The sequence below is a fragment of the Ambystoma mexicanum genome, chromosome 12 (assembly GCF_040938575.1).
Source record: "Ambystoma mexicanum isolate Mex_15411 chromosome 12, UKY_AmexF1_1, whole genome shotgun sequence".
NCBI classification, from domain to species: domain Eukaryota; kingdom Metazoa; phylum Chordata; class Amphibia; order Caudata; family Ambystomatidae; genus Ambystoma; species Ambystoma mexicanum.
Window position 1 is genome coordinate 1,218,197,408 of NC_090936.1, and position 16,308 is coordinate 1,218,213,715.

Genomic DNA, 16,308 nt, shown 5'->3' on the forward strand with positions numbered 1-16,308 from the left:
AAGGTATCAGGGCGCAGAAGATACAAGGATATACAAGGCTTAGATTACAAGAAGTTACACATGATGAGCAGATTTAGTACAAGTACAGAAACAAGTATAAGTCAATAAATACACAGAGGAGCATATACAGGTACAGTAAACAAGTATAAGTCAGTAAGTACATTGAGGAACAAGCGAAAACCGGCAAGCTGTGTGTTAGCCGTGGGTCATTTGGCTGGTCAGTATAGCAGGAAGGGGCGCGAGCGGGCCTAGTGATTGGTAGACTTGAGCCAGTTGATGTAGTTAAGTCTAAAGTTTAGGTAAGATTGATCTTCTCTAATTGAAGGAGGCAGGGAGTTACAAAATTGGGCCGCTTTGACAGGGAAGCTGCAGCCACCAACCTTTGAAAGCTTAAATCTAGGGATGGTGAGGCAGTTGGTGTTAACTAGTCTCATGGGTCTGATGGAGGATCTTCTGCAGAATCTATCCGTGAGATAACTGGAGGCAGCGTTGTTCAGGGCTTTATGGGGAAGGGACGTGGTTTTTAGCTGGATTTTGTTGTAGGTCGAGAGCCAATTGTTTTGACGCCTAATCTCAGATATATGGGTTCTTCTAGCCACACCGAGGGCCACTCTGAGGGCATTATTTTGGCGGCTTTGGATCATCTGGATGATCGATTTATTGGCACCAATGTAGAGGGCATTACAATAATCTAGGCTAGAGAGGATATGGGCTCTGGCCAGGTTAATGCAGCTGTCGTCGGAGAGAAAGGGTTTGCCGGTTCTAATAAGCTTACAAGTGTAGGCGGTGGCAGAGGCCATGAAGTTCACTTGTTTGGTAAAGGAGAGATTGGAATCGAGGTAGAAACCAAGGGTCTTCACCTCCTTGGCCACTTTGATGAGGTTACCATCGATTATGAAAGATGAGTAATCCTGGCCTAGTTTATTGAGGTTGGTGGGAGTACCCAAGATGATGAGCTCAGTTTTATCATCATTCAGGCTTAGACCGTGGGTCGCCATCCATGCCTGGATGATGAGGTACACTCTATTCACCAAGGCCAAATCCTTAACGTAATCCCCAGAAAGTGGGAGGATAATCTGTGTATCATCTGCATATTTGGTGTAGGTGATACCAAGATGGTCCAGATCGTCAAAACGGGGCTTAGTGAATATGTTGTACAATGTAGGGGAGACACAAGAGCCCAGGGGCACCCCACAAGTGATAGGGATGGGGTCTGCCGCTGCTGAGGCGGAGAAGATCCTCATGGTCCTGTCACTTAAGAAACACTCGATCCAGACTATGGCCTCTTTGGAGAAGTGGGCGGCTGAGTCTAGATGGCTGCATAAGACCTTGTGGTCCACAAGGTCAAATGCAGCCGAGAGGTCAATGAGTAGAATGAGGGCTATTTTCCCCTTGTCCCTTAGCTCATCGACCTGGGTCTTAAGGTTGATAAGGGCAGTCTCCGTTCCATGTTGGGGGCGGAAACCTGATTGTCAAGCTCCTAAGAGTTGGTGAAGTTCCAGATATTTTTGGATTTGAAGGTAAGCAACCTTGTCAAGTATTTTTAACAGAAAGGGTACTGTCGTAATAGGACAGTAGTTGGTTGGTATAAGTGGGTCGAGGGTTTGCTTTTTTAGCAGTGGGAGCACCCATGATTGTTTGAGGTTGGTGGGGATGGTGCCAGATGCAAATGAGGCATTGATAAGTGTGGAGATAAAAGGGGCAAGTTCTCTCGCTGCATCCTTTGTAAGCTGGACTGGGCAGAGGTCGCCCTAGCAATTAGATGGCTTAAGTGAAATAACTTTTTCTACCTCAAGAGTGGAGGTTTTAGTGAAGTTGAAACGGGCAGGGGCGGTGTCAGATATCGTTTCCTTAGGGGGGAGGTCAGGAGTTGTATTATTGGGCGGTGATAGAGAGTTTAAGGATGCTTTTTTTTTTTTGCTGGTTTATTTTGGAGGGTAGTTACTTTATTGGAGAGTGCCTGTTGGAGCACCAGGTTTTGTTTTTAGTACAAATTTCAGGTGTGGGGTTAGAAGAATCTAATTCCTTTAGGATTGTGAACAATTCCTTCATACTGGAGTTAGATTGAGAGATACGTTTGTTGTAGGAATTACGTTTGGCCAGGCAAATTTCCTTTTTGTATTGGGATGAGATTTCGATCAGTTTGATTTTGTAAGCTTCTGAAGGGAGTGATCTCCAGGAGGTTTCGCAGTTCCTTATTTTTTGTCGTGAATTCTTTAGCTGTGGGCTGAACCACTTGTTCAGGTGGGTTTTGGGCTTGCTTGATCTAAGTTTGACTGTGGCAATAATATCAAGCGAGGTTAGCATGATTTTATTATACTCATTAACAAGTGTTCCTGGATCTAAATTGTCTGCAAGCGAGTTGAGGGTGGGGAGAATAGCAGGGATAAGTTTGTCCACCATAATATTCTTTTAGTTCCTCGTTAGGCAAGGTGGGGCAGTGGGGGCAACTAGGGGAAGTGGTCTAGTAGTCGTAAGCGCAAAAGACAGGAGGGAGTGGTCCGTCCAAAGTTGCGGGGAGATGGAGGTGATGTTAGCGGTGCAGTTGTAATCAGCCACCCAGTCAAGGGTTCTCCCTTTGTTATGAGTAGGTACGCTGATTTTTTGGGTTAGGCCGAGTTCAAACAGGATGTTGGCCATGGATGTGGCGTGTTTATCCAGTGGGTTGTTGAAGCCCAGGTTGAAATCACCTAAAAGTAGTAATTGTGAGGTGGTTTTAAGATTGTTGGAGAGTATGGTATAGATGTCCTCCTCAAAAGTCCCAATGAGGCCAGGGAGGGTCTATGGATTAGATGAATAGTAAGGATCTGGGAGTTGACTAATCGAAGTTTAGGTGTGAGGACTTCACAGGATTGGGTAACTTGGGAAGGAGCGAGTCTCATAGAGAGGCTGGATTTGGAGATAATGGCAATACCTCCACCTCGTGCCTTATCTCTGTCCTGTCTAAGTATTGTATATCCGTCAGGGACTGCTAGCAAGAGCACAGGGCCTGCCGCTTCGTGCAATCATGACTCTGTAATGGCGAGAAAGTCAAGGTTTTCTGCCAGAACCAGGTCGGCAATCTCTGTGGCATGAGCGACCAGGGACCTAGCGTTTATTAAAGCTCCTTTGAGAGGATGGGAGAGGGGTGCTGTGGCAGGGGTGAGGGTAGTAATAGAATCTACTTTCTTTGGATGGTAGGCAGTATGGTGCTTGGTGGTGACGTGGAGACATGGCTTATTGAGAATGGGGTTAGCCCTTGTAGTATTTTGGCTAATGGGTAGGTTAGTTTTTATGTTGGCCAATGGCAGAGATCTGGCAAGGGGTTCAAAAAGTTTGGTTAATCTAGATCGGAGTCCAGTATTCCAAGAGCCTGTGTTGCACGGATTATGATTCTGGTTATCAAAACTTTCAATTGGTAAATGGATATGTTGTAAATTGGTATATCCCTTACTTCTGTTGAGGGTCGAAGGCTTAGGGAATAGGGGATAGGTTTCTTCTCTCAGCATTGTTCTGCTGCGTATTGCCCCTATAGACATTCTTTCTAGTTATGGGATGAAGAGCCAGGATTTGAGAAGTTTCCTGAAGTGTAGGTGGTCTCTTGATTTACGTATGTTCTTTGGTAGTTTGTTCCAGGTTTTTGATGTGAGGTGAGAGAAGGAGGATCCTCTGAGTTTTCTTTTGATGAATGGTTTTGGTTCCAAACGGATGTCGCTGCTGGATCTGAGTGGCCTTGTTGTGTGATGTTCTACCCGAATTAAGGAATTCTGCCCCTTGGTTGTGGATTGCTCTGTGGGTTATGCACATGGATTTGAACTTGATTTATTGTTTGATAGGTAGCTAGTGTAGCATTTTCAGCTTTGGTGTGATGTGTTCTCTTTGTGTTATTTTAAGGAGCAGTCTGGCTACTGCATTTTGTATATGTTGGAGTTTTTTAGAAGTCGTTCAAGCATGCCCAGATATAAGCTATTGGCAGAGTCTAATCTGGACATGACAAGAGCGATGACAGTAGTGAATGACAGGAACGGTATTATCATGACTACATCTTGTTATCATTCTGATTTCCTCTTTTACAGAATCCTTCTTCCTCTGTTTTGGTGTGAGCAAATCTTGTCAAGCCATCTGTTTGGCTTTTTTTTATAAGCTTTATTGATCTTATTTTCCCCCTCCTTCTCCATCTCTCTCCTTTCTCCCTGTCGGATCGAACTTGTTCCTACTTCTCCTTCACACTGCCTTCTCCCCTTCTCTCATTCTCTCCTCCTTCTACTCACTCTCCTTTTTCCTCTGCTTACATGGCACCTACTTCCACCATGCTCCGATCTTATCGCTCTCTTCCACCTTCACACACTTCTACCGTCTCCCCTCTCCTTGTATTCTCACACGTCCTTTCCTATCTATCTGTCACTCTCTCACACCCTCTTTCTCTCAGACTCATCCACTCTAATTGGCATATTTCTCTCACATAGCACCTAACCTGCACACTTTCCCACCACCCCCACACTCTCCACAATACTTTTCATCTTGGTCCCCTTTCCAGTGCCTGGTCTTTTGATCGTCTACTTGTGCCCTTGACCTCCTCCGAAAACCTTTTGTCCATACTCTGATGTGCTGGGCTTTTATAGCCCAGACGATTCTGCCTCCATCCTCCCCCTTGCATCCCGCTGGCTAGTACAGTCACCTGCCCTCTGTGGCCTATTTAACAATTTCATTTCCCCAGGGTGTTGGGTCAGTACATGGCAGATTTCAAAAGGATCTACCAACCCACCCCTTTGTTGTCTTTCCGACGGTTGCTGAGTGTGTTGAAAAATGTCCATTCTTGTTGTCCAGGTCTACCACAATAGTTTTCTTTTTCTTCTGGCATGGTAATTGATTGAATGTGTGGGTACTGATTGATCTTAGGGAATGCTGTGAGATGTTCCATCTTCTTCTGGTGTTCCAGTCAGAGTCTTCTCTGGAGCCGCCTGGGGTCTTCTGGGCTTGGTATCCCTGCAAGAGAAAGAAAGGAGCCTAGCCAGAAGGGAGGCTGCAAAGGATTGTGGTTGAGATAATGGTACCAATATTAATACACTGTTAGGGCAGTAGGAGACTGGCGCAGTCCCAACTCCCTCAAACCGCCTCTGGGGCAGATTTGGCTCTGGAAACTGATTAGTTAGGCTGCCTGTCCCAGATTGGGAGAGGTCATCACTCCTCTTTGATAAGGTCAAGCCTGTGACCCTGTCACAGGAGTGTGTGGTACACATTCGGGATGGACCTGCTGCCCCACATAGATGATCTGCCTCAACAGAGGTGCTATGGGGTAATGCTAGTAGATTATAACAAAGTGACGCGAGTGGCCTCTAGATGCCCCCACCAAAGAAAATGTGATCATGTTTCTTCACTGATAATGGAGTGCAGTGCTGTTCCTGGGAAATGGAAGGGGTTGGGATGTGGAACACAGCATGCTATGACTTCACCACATCTTGCCACCACCAATGGACGAGTTGAAAGATTTAACAGGGCCCTCGTGCAGGCATTGCAGCCTTGTTTCAGTATGGGCGAGCTGTGGGAGCAGGCAGGAGGCAAATGTTGTGGTGCTTTTGCACTAGACCATATTCCACCACAGGTTGATCTCTTTCAACGCCATGGAAGAAGAGTTACGGGGGCAAGTCAAAACTATGGTGGCTGTTCGGTAAGCGACTGGGATGAGGTTGATTGATTTAGAAGTGAGGAAAAGAGTATCAAAGAAGCAGAACATTGTGTATGATTCTCACAAGGCAGCACATGATAGAAACATAAAACCCCAGAAGTTGGGTCTGAATTCAGCTGCCCAATGCCCTTTGTCTGGGGAGGGTGGGTAAATAGTCTTCATGTCTGCGAGTGACACAAGCAAGGGGTGCCAAGGCCCAAGTGAGTGATAAAAGTATGTGGAATATGGGGAGGTTAGAAAAAGTCCCCAAACCTGCCAGTATGAGTGGGGGTTTTAGCGGCAAGCCTGGTCAGCTTGAGGTGGTGAATGGACCGGAGTCGGAGGGGTTGGGGGAAGAGGTGCCGATTCAGTGGAGGTGTGATAACCTCTTCCATCTTGCCAGTAGCAGGATTATCTTTATGTGTAAATGGTAGAAACCACTTTCCAAGGGCTCTTGCATTGGAAGACTAGGGCTGCCAAGGGTGTTTGGGAGGTGAATGAGAGCAGAACACTTTGCCTTCTGCAGCAGTTGTCCCTCTTTGTATGAATATAGCCATCACCCCTGTGTAGGGCGACGTACGGTCTGGGGGTGTGAATAGTTGACCTGCTTTTTTTCACAGGGGATGGGTTGCAATCACTTGCCCCTTCTCCCCTAAAAAAAGATAAAAAGAAAATGGCTGCTGCTATTGTAGTTCCATTGTAGCAGCCTGGCAATGACAGGGGGACGAGCATGTCAACCGGAGCCGGCTCTGCAGGTGAGTGTGGAAGGGGGATGTTGAGGATGATGTTGGGGCCAGAGGTAAGTGGCTATGGGATGGACTGAGGCTGACATGCCGATGCGAGGAAAGAAGATGGCGGCACCCTGGGAGGCGGCTCAGGTGGTTGCTGGAACACAGGCCGACACTGGCATTTTCCAGCCTTGTTTCCAGCCACCTGATTGGCAGAAAAGTCCTCCCCAGGTATTAATAAACCTGTTTGCTGTCTCTTCTTTCCATGCTCTGGAGTGTGCGACTGCAACTGCCCTTGAAAGACATCACTTACATTCAACCTTTTTTCCTTGAATTGAGTTTTTCACATGTTTTTTTTTACAAAATGATTGCCCTTCCATCAACACACTAGATTTTCCCAAGAAGGGAACTTTTAACCAGGAAAAGCCAAAGCTGTCCCCCGACAACACATCCAGGTGTGGACTGACCTATTAGGAAGGATTTTCCAACAAGTACCTTTGGAAGGCCAAAATGTTTGGAGCAGAGTGGCTGACTCTTCTCAAGTGCTGCCAGCCATTCAGAAAACTATGGTTTGTTAGAAAATCTTCCAGTCTCCCTTTGGACCTGCCATGCTCCTGACTCTTCCCCAGTCCTAAATACCTTTTCTTGGAGGCCTCATCCTCCTGAGACATTGTCCAATTCCCCCAGAGATCTGACATGTTACTGCCTCTGTGCCTTCTGCCTGTTACAGCAATGGGCGTGTCAGGAAATTGCCCAGTGTTCCCACAGGGCTGTCTTTCTCTAGTCCTATCCCACTCTTTTGGTGGGCAGAATTTATGTTCCAAGTACACAATTTCACGCTTTGCTGTTAGCGCCTAGAGTGCAGGCCCATATTCTTAGAGCACTCTTCATGCAGTCAACCACCTCTGACGCATCAACCCTATCATTTTTTCATGTCAGGGGTCCCAATTCGAGCCTTTATCCCTGGATCTCATGTAAAAATGTATCATAAACAGGAGAAGGGGTCCTAAAAAACATGAATGCCCGGTAAATGCCCAGGTTTTGTTTTCATAGTGTGAACCTCATACATACCAGCGTGCAGTAGGCGGTGCACACCACACCAGTTGCGACCACTGAACCCCACAAATTGAACTCTGTCACTGAAACAAGAGCGAAAAAGCATGGTTACACAGTCTGCCCACAGCACAAAGAAAAGAAAAACATGTTTCATTTAAACATTGAGGCCCCAGTGTTTTACAACTGCCTAACTCAATGATTCTAATTTTTTCCACCACTGAAGATGAAAGGCGAGCCAGTCTTGTGCAATGCAACCCAGTGACCTGGACGCGGGGCCTAGTTTTATGCAGTGAGGTGGCGGCTTGTGAATGTTCATTCGGCGGAGCATTAATGATTTTGCTGAGTTCACATGAGCAAGCTAGCAACCGAACCCGAAACAATCAAAGGAGATTTGGGGGTGTGATGAATCTGATGATGCCGTCACTCCTTTCCCGGGGCTAGCCTCCCCCATGTGGCGAGAGGATGGCAGCCTCTACCTGATCCTGACTCTGGGGGCGGCTATATGAGGGAGAACCACATAGGGGAGGTGATCCTTGAGGGGATGACACAACATCATTGGAGAAAGTCACATACCCCCCATTCCCTTGTAGGGATGTTCCTTCCCTTTCTTACGCCCTGATGGCATATTGTAACATTCTTCCTCAACCACTTGCCAAGTCTACTTCAAGTATTCCCCAATATCACACAAGGGCCAGTATGTCAATGACTGAGACGAGGAAGAGGAAGGGAGCAGTAATGATTACTTCCAATAGGGCTCAACATCAGCTTCCTCAACGTCATACAAGGAACAGCATGACAACAACTGAGATGAGAAGGAGGGATGGGGCAATGAAGATTATATTCCAGTATAGCCACTATAAAACATGTTCATGCTGCCTGTGCCCATATTAAATGCCAGTGTGCTAAAGGCTGTGTCTGTGGAAGATACTGCGTTATGTCTATAGATTGTAAGCATGCATGTGAGTCATAGTATTACGGTGCCAAGAGCCGCAATTTGCTAGTCTTCATTTTCATCCAGGTATGCACACAAAAGCATAACTGCAATGAAGCCAGGACGGGTAGAGCATGTGCTTGTGTTTCTATGTTTAGTACATGATGAAGATTGTTACAGAATCATCTACTGAACAGCACCTCGACACCTGGATTGACATTGGCTGAAATAAAGGAATAACCATAAATAAAGAAATACAATTGTAATTTCTGTAGGAACAGAAGGAAAATGTCACTGCAGCCCAGTGTATACAACATATATCTCGAATGTATTGTGTCCTCCCACGTATTCCTCATCTTTGATATTCAAGCCTACTTGCAACTTGCTTTGGAATTTTTTTTCATAAGGTCGAGCATCATTGTATTTTGGTCCTCGACTGTCTCCATAGTGTCCCTCGTGACGTCGACGCTGATATATATAGCACGCCTGCTTACCATTACCTCAGTTCCGCTTTCTCTGCATTGCTGCGTGCTTCATAGCTACTCGCCTCAGTGATTTCAATTGCATTTAGTTCGATATGGCCTCCACACCGAAGAGGGCTTCAAGCGGTGTCCCGACTGTGGGGCCAAGATGTCTATCACAGAACCTCACCGCGTTTGTCTTTGGTGCTTTGGATCGGGCCACAAGGTCGACGACTGTGGCTTGTGTCAATCGATGACTGCTAAGGCCTTTCAGGAAAGGAAGGGGAAGCTTGATGCAGGTAAGCCCTCCCCTGCATCCCTGGCCCTTACCCCATCGAAAAGGAAATCATCCTCTGACTCGAGAGATCTCTCTCCTGTAATAAAACGTTCTAAACATAGACGTTCGAGGTTGCGTTCACAACGCTTGTCCTCTTCCCACAAGAAAGGTAAGAAACGGCATTGCAGGTCCTCGTTGTCTTCGTCTTCCTCTTGAGAAAGAGTTTATTTTCCAAAAAACAACTTGACTCCAGTGGAGTTAGAAAACATCTGTTTAATAATGTTAGACATTTTTAAAAAGCCTGCTCCTCCGAGTGTTCCTCTAAAGGAGTCTGAGAAAAGTGGCCACCCCTCAGCGTCTATCAAGACCTGTAGGGAGTCTCGTCTGTCCCCTTCTCACGCACCTCAGAGCCCGGAAAGAGAGGTTACTCGACATAAGTCGAAGGAATCTTCCACAACGCACAAGAAGAAGCCTGTGTCTGTTACCTCGAAACATTCACTAACGACATCAAATCCTTCTTCGAAGGTATCGAAACATTTATGTTCATCGCCTGAACCTTCAAGGCATGTAATACATATAGAGCCTTCAAAGCCACTTAAACTGTCGACACATTCATCGAAAATTTCAAATAAGTTGTCGAAGCTCCAGAAGCTGTAGAGGACTTTTTTTCAATTGAATACGAATACTTACCTGATTGTAATCCAGCACAGTGAGGTGCCAAAGGCTGCAATTGACCAACGCTCGCTTCCAGGAGGAGGCAGAGCTCGTTTGCTGCCACGTGACTGATCACGTGACCACTCTGCAGCATAAAACACAGCCTCAACCACCCTTGCAGCGTTAAGCCTGACGGGGTAAAGGGCGCTGACTGTTGGGCGGCTGTTTGTCACTGGAGGAGCGCAATACGAAAGAAACTCAAATCTGGGCGGAGCGCGGCAACAGAGTGAAGACAGACTACGTAGACCATGTGGGCCAGGGGAGCCAGGGTTGAGGATGAGCCCCTCCTCGCCAAGAGAGACCTTGAATGCTCCCGATAATCCGAGAACCCAAGCTGGAGCGGTATCGGATGTGGACTCGGAGACGGCTCCGTATGCTACTGACCACGAGGATAATCACCTTCCTTCGAAAGAGGGTGAGGTAGGCGCCATGGAGGTGTCACTCATGAGGGAAAACGATGGAAGCCGCCTTGAAATGCAGAATCCCTCGGAAGCGCCGACCCGTGAGGATGCAGAGGAAGGTAGGACTGCTTCGGCATCGTTTCAATCCCTCCCCCCTTCCTCCCTCCCCTGCACCCACACCCTTACTAGTTGACATACCTTTGCTTCCGGCGTCACCGCAAGGCAGAATACTTCGGATCCGAGACATACCGGCTGCAAAATCAAAGAGGGCGCTGTGGCTCCTGAAGGCCCCAACGAAGGACCCGTTGCAATCAAAAATAAAATAGCCTGCCGCAAAGAGAGATAGTCTCTCGCGTGACCCATAGAGTCCCTGCTGGGTCCGGAGGAAATAGGAGTGGGGAGGTCGGGGAATGAGGGGCCATTACTGAGAAGCGCCTCAAAGGGCAATATCGGAGTAAGAACAGTGCAGATATGGGAAATGGACACGAACTGTGGAGCAACTCCTACAGAGGCTCCCACAGAGGAGAAACCAGCGGAACAATCTGCTAATGATCTGATAAACCCATTCGCGGAGACAGATGCCAGAAATTTGTCATCTACAGCACCGCCTATCGAAGTGACCAGCGAAATTACGGGTGAAGTACAAATAAACAAACTACCCGATGAAATAACAGTGGAGGTGGAGGAGAGACGATCAATGAGTCCCCGCCCGCACTCGATGCTGGCAGTGGCGGGCTATGCCTGAAGGAAATGCGGCAAAAGCCACAGACGGTGGAAGATGAGGTGCTGGTTGGAAAGAAGCATGCAGACGGCTCAATCAGTAGCACAAACAGAACAATCTTTGGAAAAGTGCGATATTATGGTTGCTCCCTCAAATGCTAATGGACTTCCGGATCAAAGCAGGATACCTTACTAAAACTTGGAGATTGTAGTGGAAATGCACTCAACTCCCATGCAAAACCCAATCCGGAGGCTAAGAAACTTAAGTAAATCATCATTAAGTACGGATGAATCATCAGATAAAAAACATCTACATATGAAATCATAAATGCAGATGATATAGCAGGAACCCCAAATACGGCCCTATATGATTGTCTTCATCAGCTTCTGAATAATAAGACGGATGAAATGGGAGAGCCGAATCCAATAACTGACAAGACGTTTGGGGTAAAAAAGCAAAGTGGAGGAGATGACCCGACTACCGAAACACAGAGAAGTCCATATAAGGATGTAAATTTCATGAAGTGTAACCCTATAGACCAACTAGTCAAGGGACGTACCCCCTTGAAAAGTGATAAGGGCTCGAGAGAGAAAAAAGGAAGGAAAATTCAAAAGCAGCAGTCTTGTAAAATACCACTGATCAATTTGTCTAAATTCAAAGGCCAAAAGAAAAAGTCTGCCTATAAAACGTCTCTGCTAAATCTGGCAAAGGCAGACTGCATAAAAATCTATTTTGGTCTGAAAGATTTAAAGGGAACGCATACAGAGGAAGAAATCTCGGATGGGGACTTACTAAACAGCGTTCTACACACAGATGATTACGATAGCCCATTAAGCAAAGAGCTAGAGAGCACTCGAGGTCAGGATGTCGAGCTGCCTGTTAGGATGGAGGAACCCAGCTATACGTGTTAGATGGCATTTTAAGAAAGCCTCGCTTCCACAGGGACCATCCAGTGAAAAATAGACTCCATACACCATACGTTTATCACAAATATGTGATGGCGAGAGACTGAGACCCGAAACAACTGCCACTAGCACCCAAACGATACAACTATTAATAGATCAGATGGCAACAAAAAGAATGTCAGTCGAAACTCAGACAATAGTCCCATCAATTGAGCCGAATCCATTAAAAAGAGCCTCAGTTGGGATACAGACGGATATAAACCTTATCAAAAATGATGAAAAGGATCCAACTGCAAAAAAATTAAACAAAAACATTAGACCCCTGCAAATTAAAACACCTCCATCACTCAGTACACCAGTTTCAAGTAGAAGATGCAGTGATGTCATTTCAACACTGAGCAAAGACACACCACAAAAAATGGATTTAATGTCCATAATGTCGACGATAACCATCGCTTTAGCACCCTTCACTAAGCTATACAAGGCTGTAAATGACACAGCAAGGGATCAGACCTCACTGACTGCTCTGATGAACACTAAATTAAGCTATCTAGAACGATATATAGTAGCGAAAGATGAGCAACTCAAAAAACAAAATGAGGAACCAAGAGAGAATCTGAATGGGAAGCCTGTATCTCTGAACTCTGATTTGGACAGGACGAAAGAAATAGAGGGCACAGAAAGTCTGGACTCTAAAGAAGCAAAAGAAAACACTAAAACGTCAGAAAATGAGACTCAAGTGTTGTTGGAAACAAAGAACAAACAGTTAAAACAGCAGAAAGAAAAAGTGGTTATGAAACAGACGATAAAAGCGAAAGAGACAGGAAACAAATCCAACTTCACATTTGGAATATTTAACAATCACAAATCAATTTTGAGTAACCAACAGGCTCCATTAAGTGCTGAGAGCTTTAATGGCCAGTCCAAACAAATAAGAAAGAAAACCTTCACAGAGTCAAAAGACAATAAGAAAATAAACAAAACCATCACTAACTGTAGTCAACCAGCAGATGACACAATAAACTCAGAAAGTGACATAAGTGAATGGAGTGTATACACAGTTGATGAATATGAAACAGAAAATAATGCATCTCCAAGATTCAAAAGAAAAGCAGTAATACTGGATCTTACCAAGATGGAGTTGGAACCTAAGAAGAAGGTCTGCATCATAGAAAAGGAGCCCTTAGCGGTTCAAAAGGCTCAAGTCATGCCAAAAGAAAAGGAAGTAAAGAATCAAGAAGAAAGGTCTATCAAAATAGGTAAGAATAAACTAACCCCTGAGGAATGCAAGCTGATAGAAAAACATCTACCAGCACAAAAAGGAGGTGAAGGGAATAAAGGGGAGCAGAAGAAGGACGCATCGGTTACTCCACCTAGAGACAAGTCAAGGAATAACTCTACAAGAGACTCGCCACTTAAATGTCGCAGACGAATGAAGTGTAACGAGCGAAGGCAATGGACCCCAAAAAAGAGCATAAAGAAAAACCCCAATCGCTAAGAATAAAAAGCTCCTGTATATTTCGTCTTGAACGCAAAAAAAGGGCGAAAGACGACCTGATTTTAAATAGGAATACTATCATCAAACCATTTAAACAGATACCAAGGTTCAGATACCAAGGTTCTGTTGTAGGAGAAGAGAGCTGCTATTCCAGAAAGAACGTTCATCTGGGGAAACATTATCCTTGGCACTGCGAGCCACGGAGGGCTCTTGCCGAGGCACGCTCGCTTCCGGGAGGAGGCGGAGCCAACCGGCGATCACGTGGGCAATCACGTGACTTTGTGCAGCCTCATAGACCAGCCCAAACCGCCCTTGCGGTGTATTCTGTTGTAGGAGAAGAGAGCTGCTATTCCAGAAAGAACGTTCATCTGGGGAAACATTATCCTTGGCACTGCGAGCCACGGAGGGCTCTTGCCGAGGCACGCTCGCTTCCGGGAGGAGGCGGAGCCAACCGGCGATCACGTGGGCAATCACGTGACTTTGTGCAGCCTCATAGACCAGCCCAAACCGCCCTTGCGGTGTATTCTGTTGTAGGAGAAGAGAGCTGCTATTCCAGAAAGAACGTTCATCTGGGGAAACATTATCCTTGGCACTGCGAGCCACGGAGGGCTCTTGCCGAGGCACGCTCGCTTCCGGGAGGAGGCGGAGCCAACCGGCGATCACGTGGGCAATCACGTGACTTTGTGCAGCCTCATAGACCAGCCCAAACCGCCCTTGCGGTGTATTCTGTTGTAGGAGAAGAGAGCTGCTATTCCAGAAAGAACGTTCATCTGGGGAAACATTATCCTTGGCACTGCGAGCCACGGAGGGCTCTTGCCGAGGCACGCTCGCTTCCGGGAGGAGGCGGAGCCAACCGGCGATCACGTGGGCAATCACGTGACTTTGTGCAGCCTCATAGACCAGCCCAAACCACCCTTGCGGCGTTAAGCCCGTCCGCGGAGTAAAGGGCGATGCAGTCTATCTTTAGCTGCACTGTTTTGCTGCTGTTTGGCTCGGGGTGGCGCAGGAAGTCCGGCTGGGTCTTACTAAGAAGAATCAACAGGGGTCATCTGTTGCTCTTAGCTGGACACTGGGGAGGAGAGACGGACTCTGGCTGCTCCTCAAGCCATCGGGCGTTCCCAAGGTGATGCTTCTATATCACGTATAAATCCATACGTATAAAAAAAAAAAAAGTATATGTGACACTGATTTTAAAAGTAATTGACAAGCATTATATACTCCTTTAACCGCATATCTTTTGTTCCCAGCTATTGTTTTTATTGATTTCACTCATAGCCATTTCGGAGATATTATTATTAATACCTAGAGGCTGCGAGCTGTCCTCCCCTCTGTAAGTAACATAGTATCTGTGCTTTTACTTCTAACATGCCCGCACTTAGAAGTGGGTTTCAAACTGTTGAGAACCAAGCACCTATAATAGTAGAGGTTCAACCTGGCTCCGGGAGGCTGAGTGAGGCACCTGCGCACATAAATTCTACGGGAAATATGCCTAACCCTATTTTAGCTGTGGGTAAGACTAAAGAAAATTCTATTTTTAGTGCTGAAGGGGGTCAGAGGGGCTCCTCTTCTACCGACCTCGTAGTGTCCGATGTCGTAGCTCCTAGCAATAGGGATATGGAGTTAGCAGATTCCGAATTTAAGGGGGTTCATAGGGACATACCAGAATTTAGACAGGACCTTACAGATGAAGAATGCCTCCAACAAAGTTTTATTGGTACTAAAAGGGTAGTTCGCTACCACGCTTCTACCCCTCTGCAGAGGAGGATTTTGAATGGTAAAATACAAGCTGGAGAAGGTTTAGAATCGTTAACTTGGAAGGGTATAAACCCATCCGGATTCATGCAATTTTCGCATATTTCGCCAGCTACATTCATTTTTGGAAAGGAGAATAAGGATAATTAGCAGTCTTCCCTAAATTCTCCATGGTTAGAAACCCTTAAACTAAATGATGGGGGGGTTCATTCTAAAGGGACTTCTATGATCACTTCTGGAGTAGATCACACAACGAAGCAATCTACTGCGATTCAGGCCCCTACTAAGCTCTGTACAGGGAAAATAGTGGGTTGGATTAACAATAATATAACAGACTCACAGGTTAACTTGAACAGAACTCATCTCTTAAATCTGTTTAAAAAGAGCCCTGTGCTACGAGCTATAACAACAGATGATATAGATGCCATATCTCTTCCTAACTGCAATAATCACAGAATGGTAATTTGTTTTCATTCGGTAATGGTAGCAGATATGGTGCGTGCCCAAGAAAAAAACCTTAATTCTTTGGGCTACGATCTACTCTCATTAGCAGATAATAAAGAGGCCAATAACTTTCTTGAATATCAGGAACCGAATAATATCCAAAACAAACAAACTGCTCAACGTGATAATAATAAATTAGAAAATTTGGGTCCAGGGTTGGCACTGATTTCAAGCCTCCTGAATAATAATCAGGATTGGTCATGGCTACAACCGGCACTCAAAACCTTGGAAACATTTAGACAAGATAAGGGGTGTTCCTAACTATATAGAGATTGAGGTGATCTCTTGGAATTCTTGTGGGGGAATCAATCTCAACACGTTTCTGAATAAAAGGGAAAATTATGTACGCCCCCGTATCTATTTCTTACAGGAAACTATGATGCTGTCAGATATGCACATAGAAGGTTTCTATACTTTTTCTTCAGTAGCTACTAGGGGTCAGCAGGGCAGACCCAGCGGAGGCCTGATTATTGCCATCGATCGTAACTTGGGGTTCGTAGGTGAGGTGATATTTAGGAGTAACTGGCTTCTGGCTATTATGCTTTCTAGGGAGAATAATTTAGAGCCGATACTCCTCTTGAACCTCTACTGGAATCCGCTAAAAGTAGACATTGAGGAAGTGGAGGACTCTCTAGATATGATCTTGGGAAGTTGGTTTGAGAAAGGGTTTGGAAATCGCATTATTTTGGGAGGCGATTTTAATTCAGCTTGTGCCG

General features: G+C 45.8%; 1 protein-coding gene across 1 annotated transcript in view; it reads right to left on the reverse strand.

The window, feature by feature from the left end:
• The window catches only part of LOC138514393 (sodium-coupled monocarboxylate transporter 1-like), an 892,200-nt gene that overhangs the window by 600,769 nt on the left and 275,123 nt on the right, over positions 1–16,308 (reverse strand). The window contains exon 4 of the mRNA XM_069629875.1: positions 7,444–7,511. Coding sequence (XP_069485976.1) covers positions 7,444–7,511 — 68 coding nt within the window. The remainder of the gene's footprint in view (positions 1–7,443; positions 7,512–16,308) is intronic.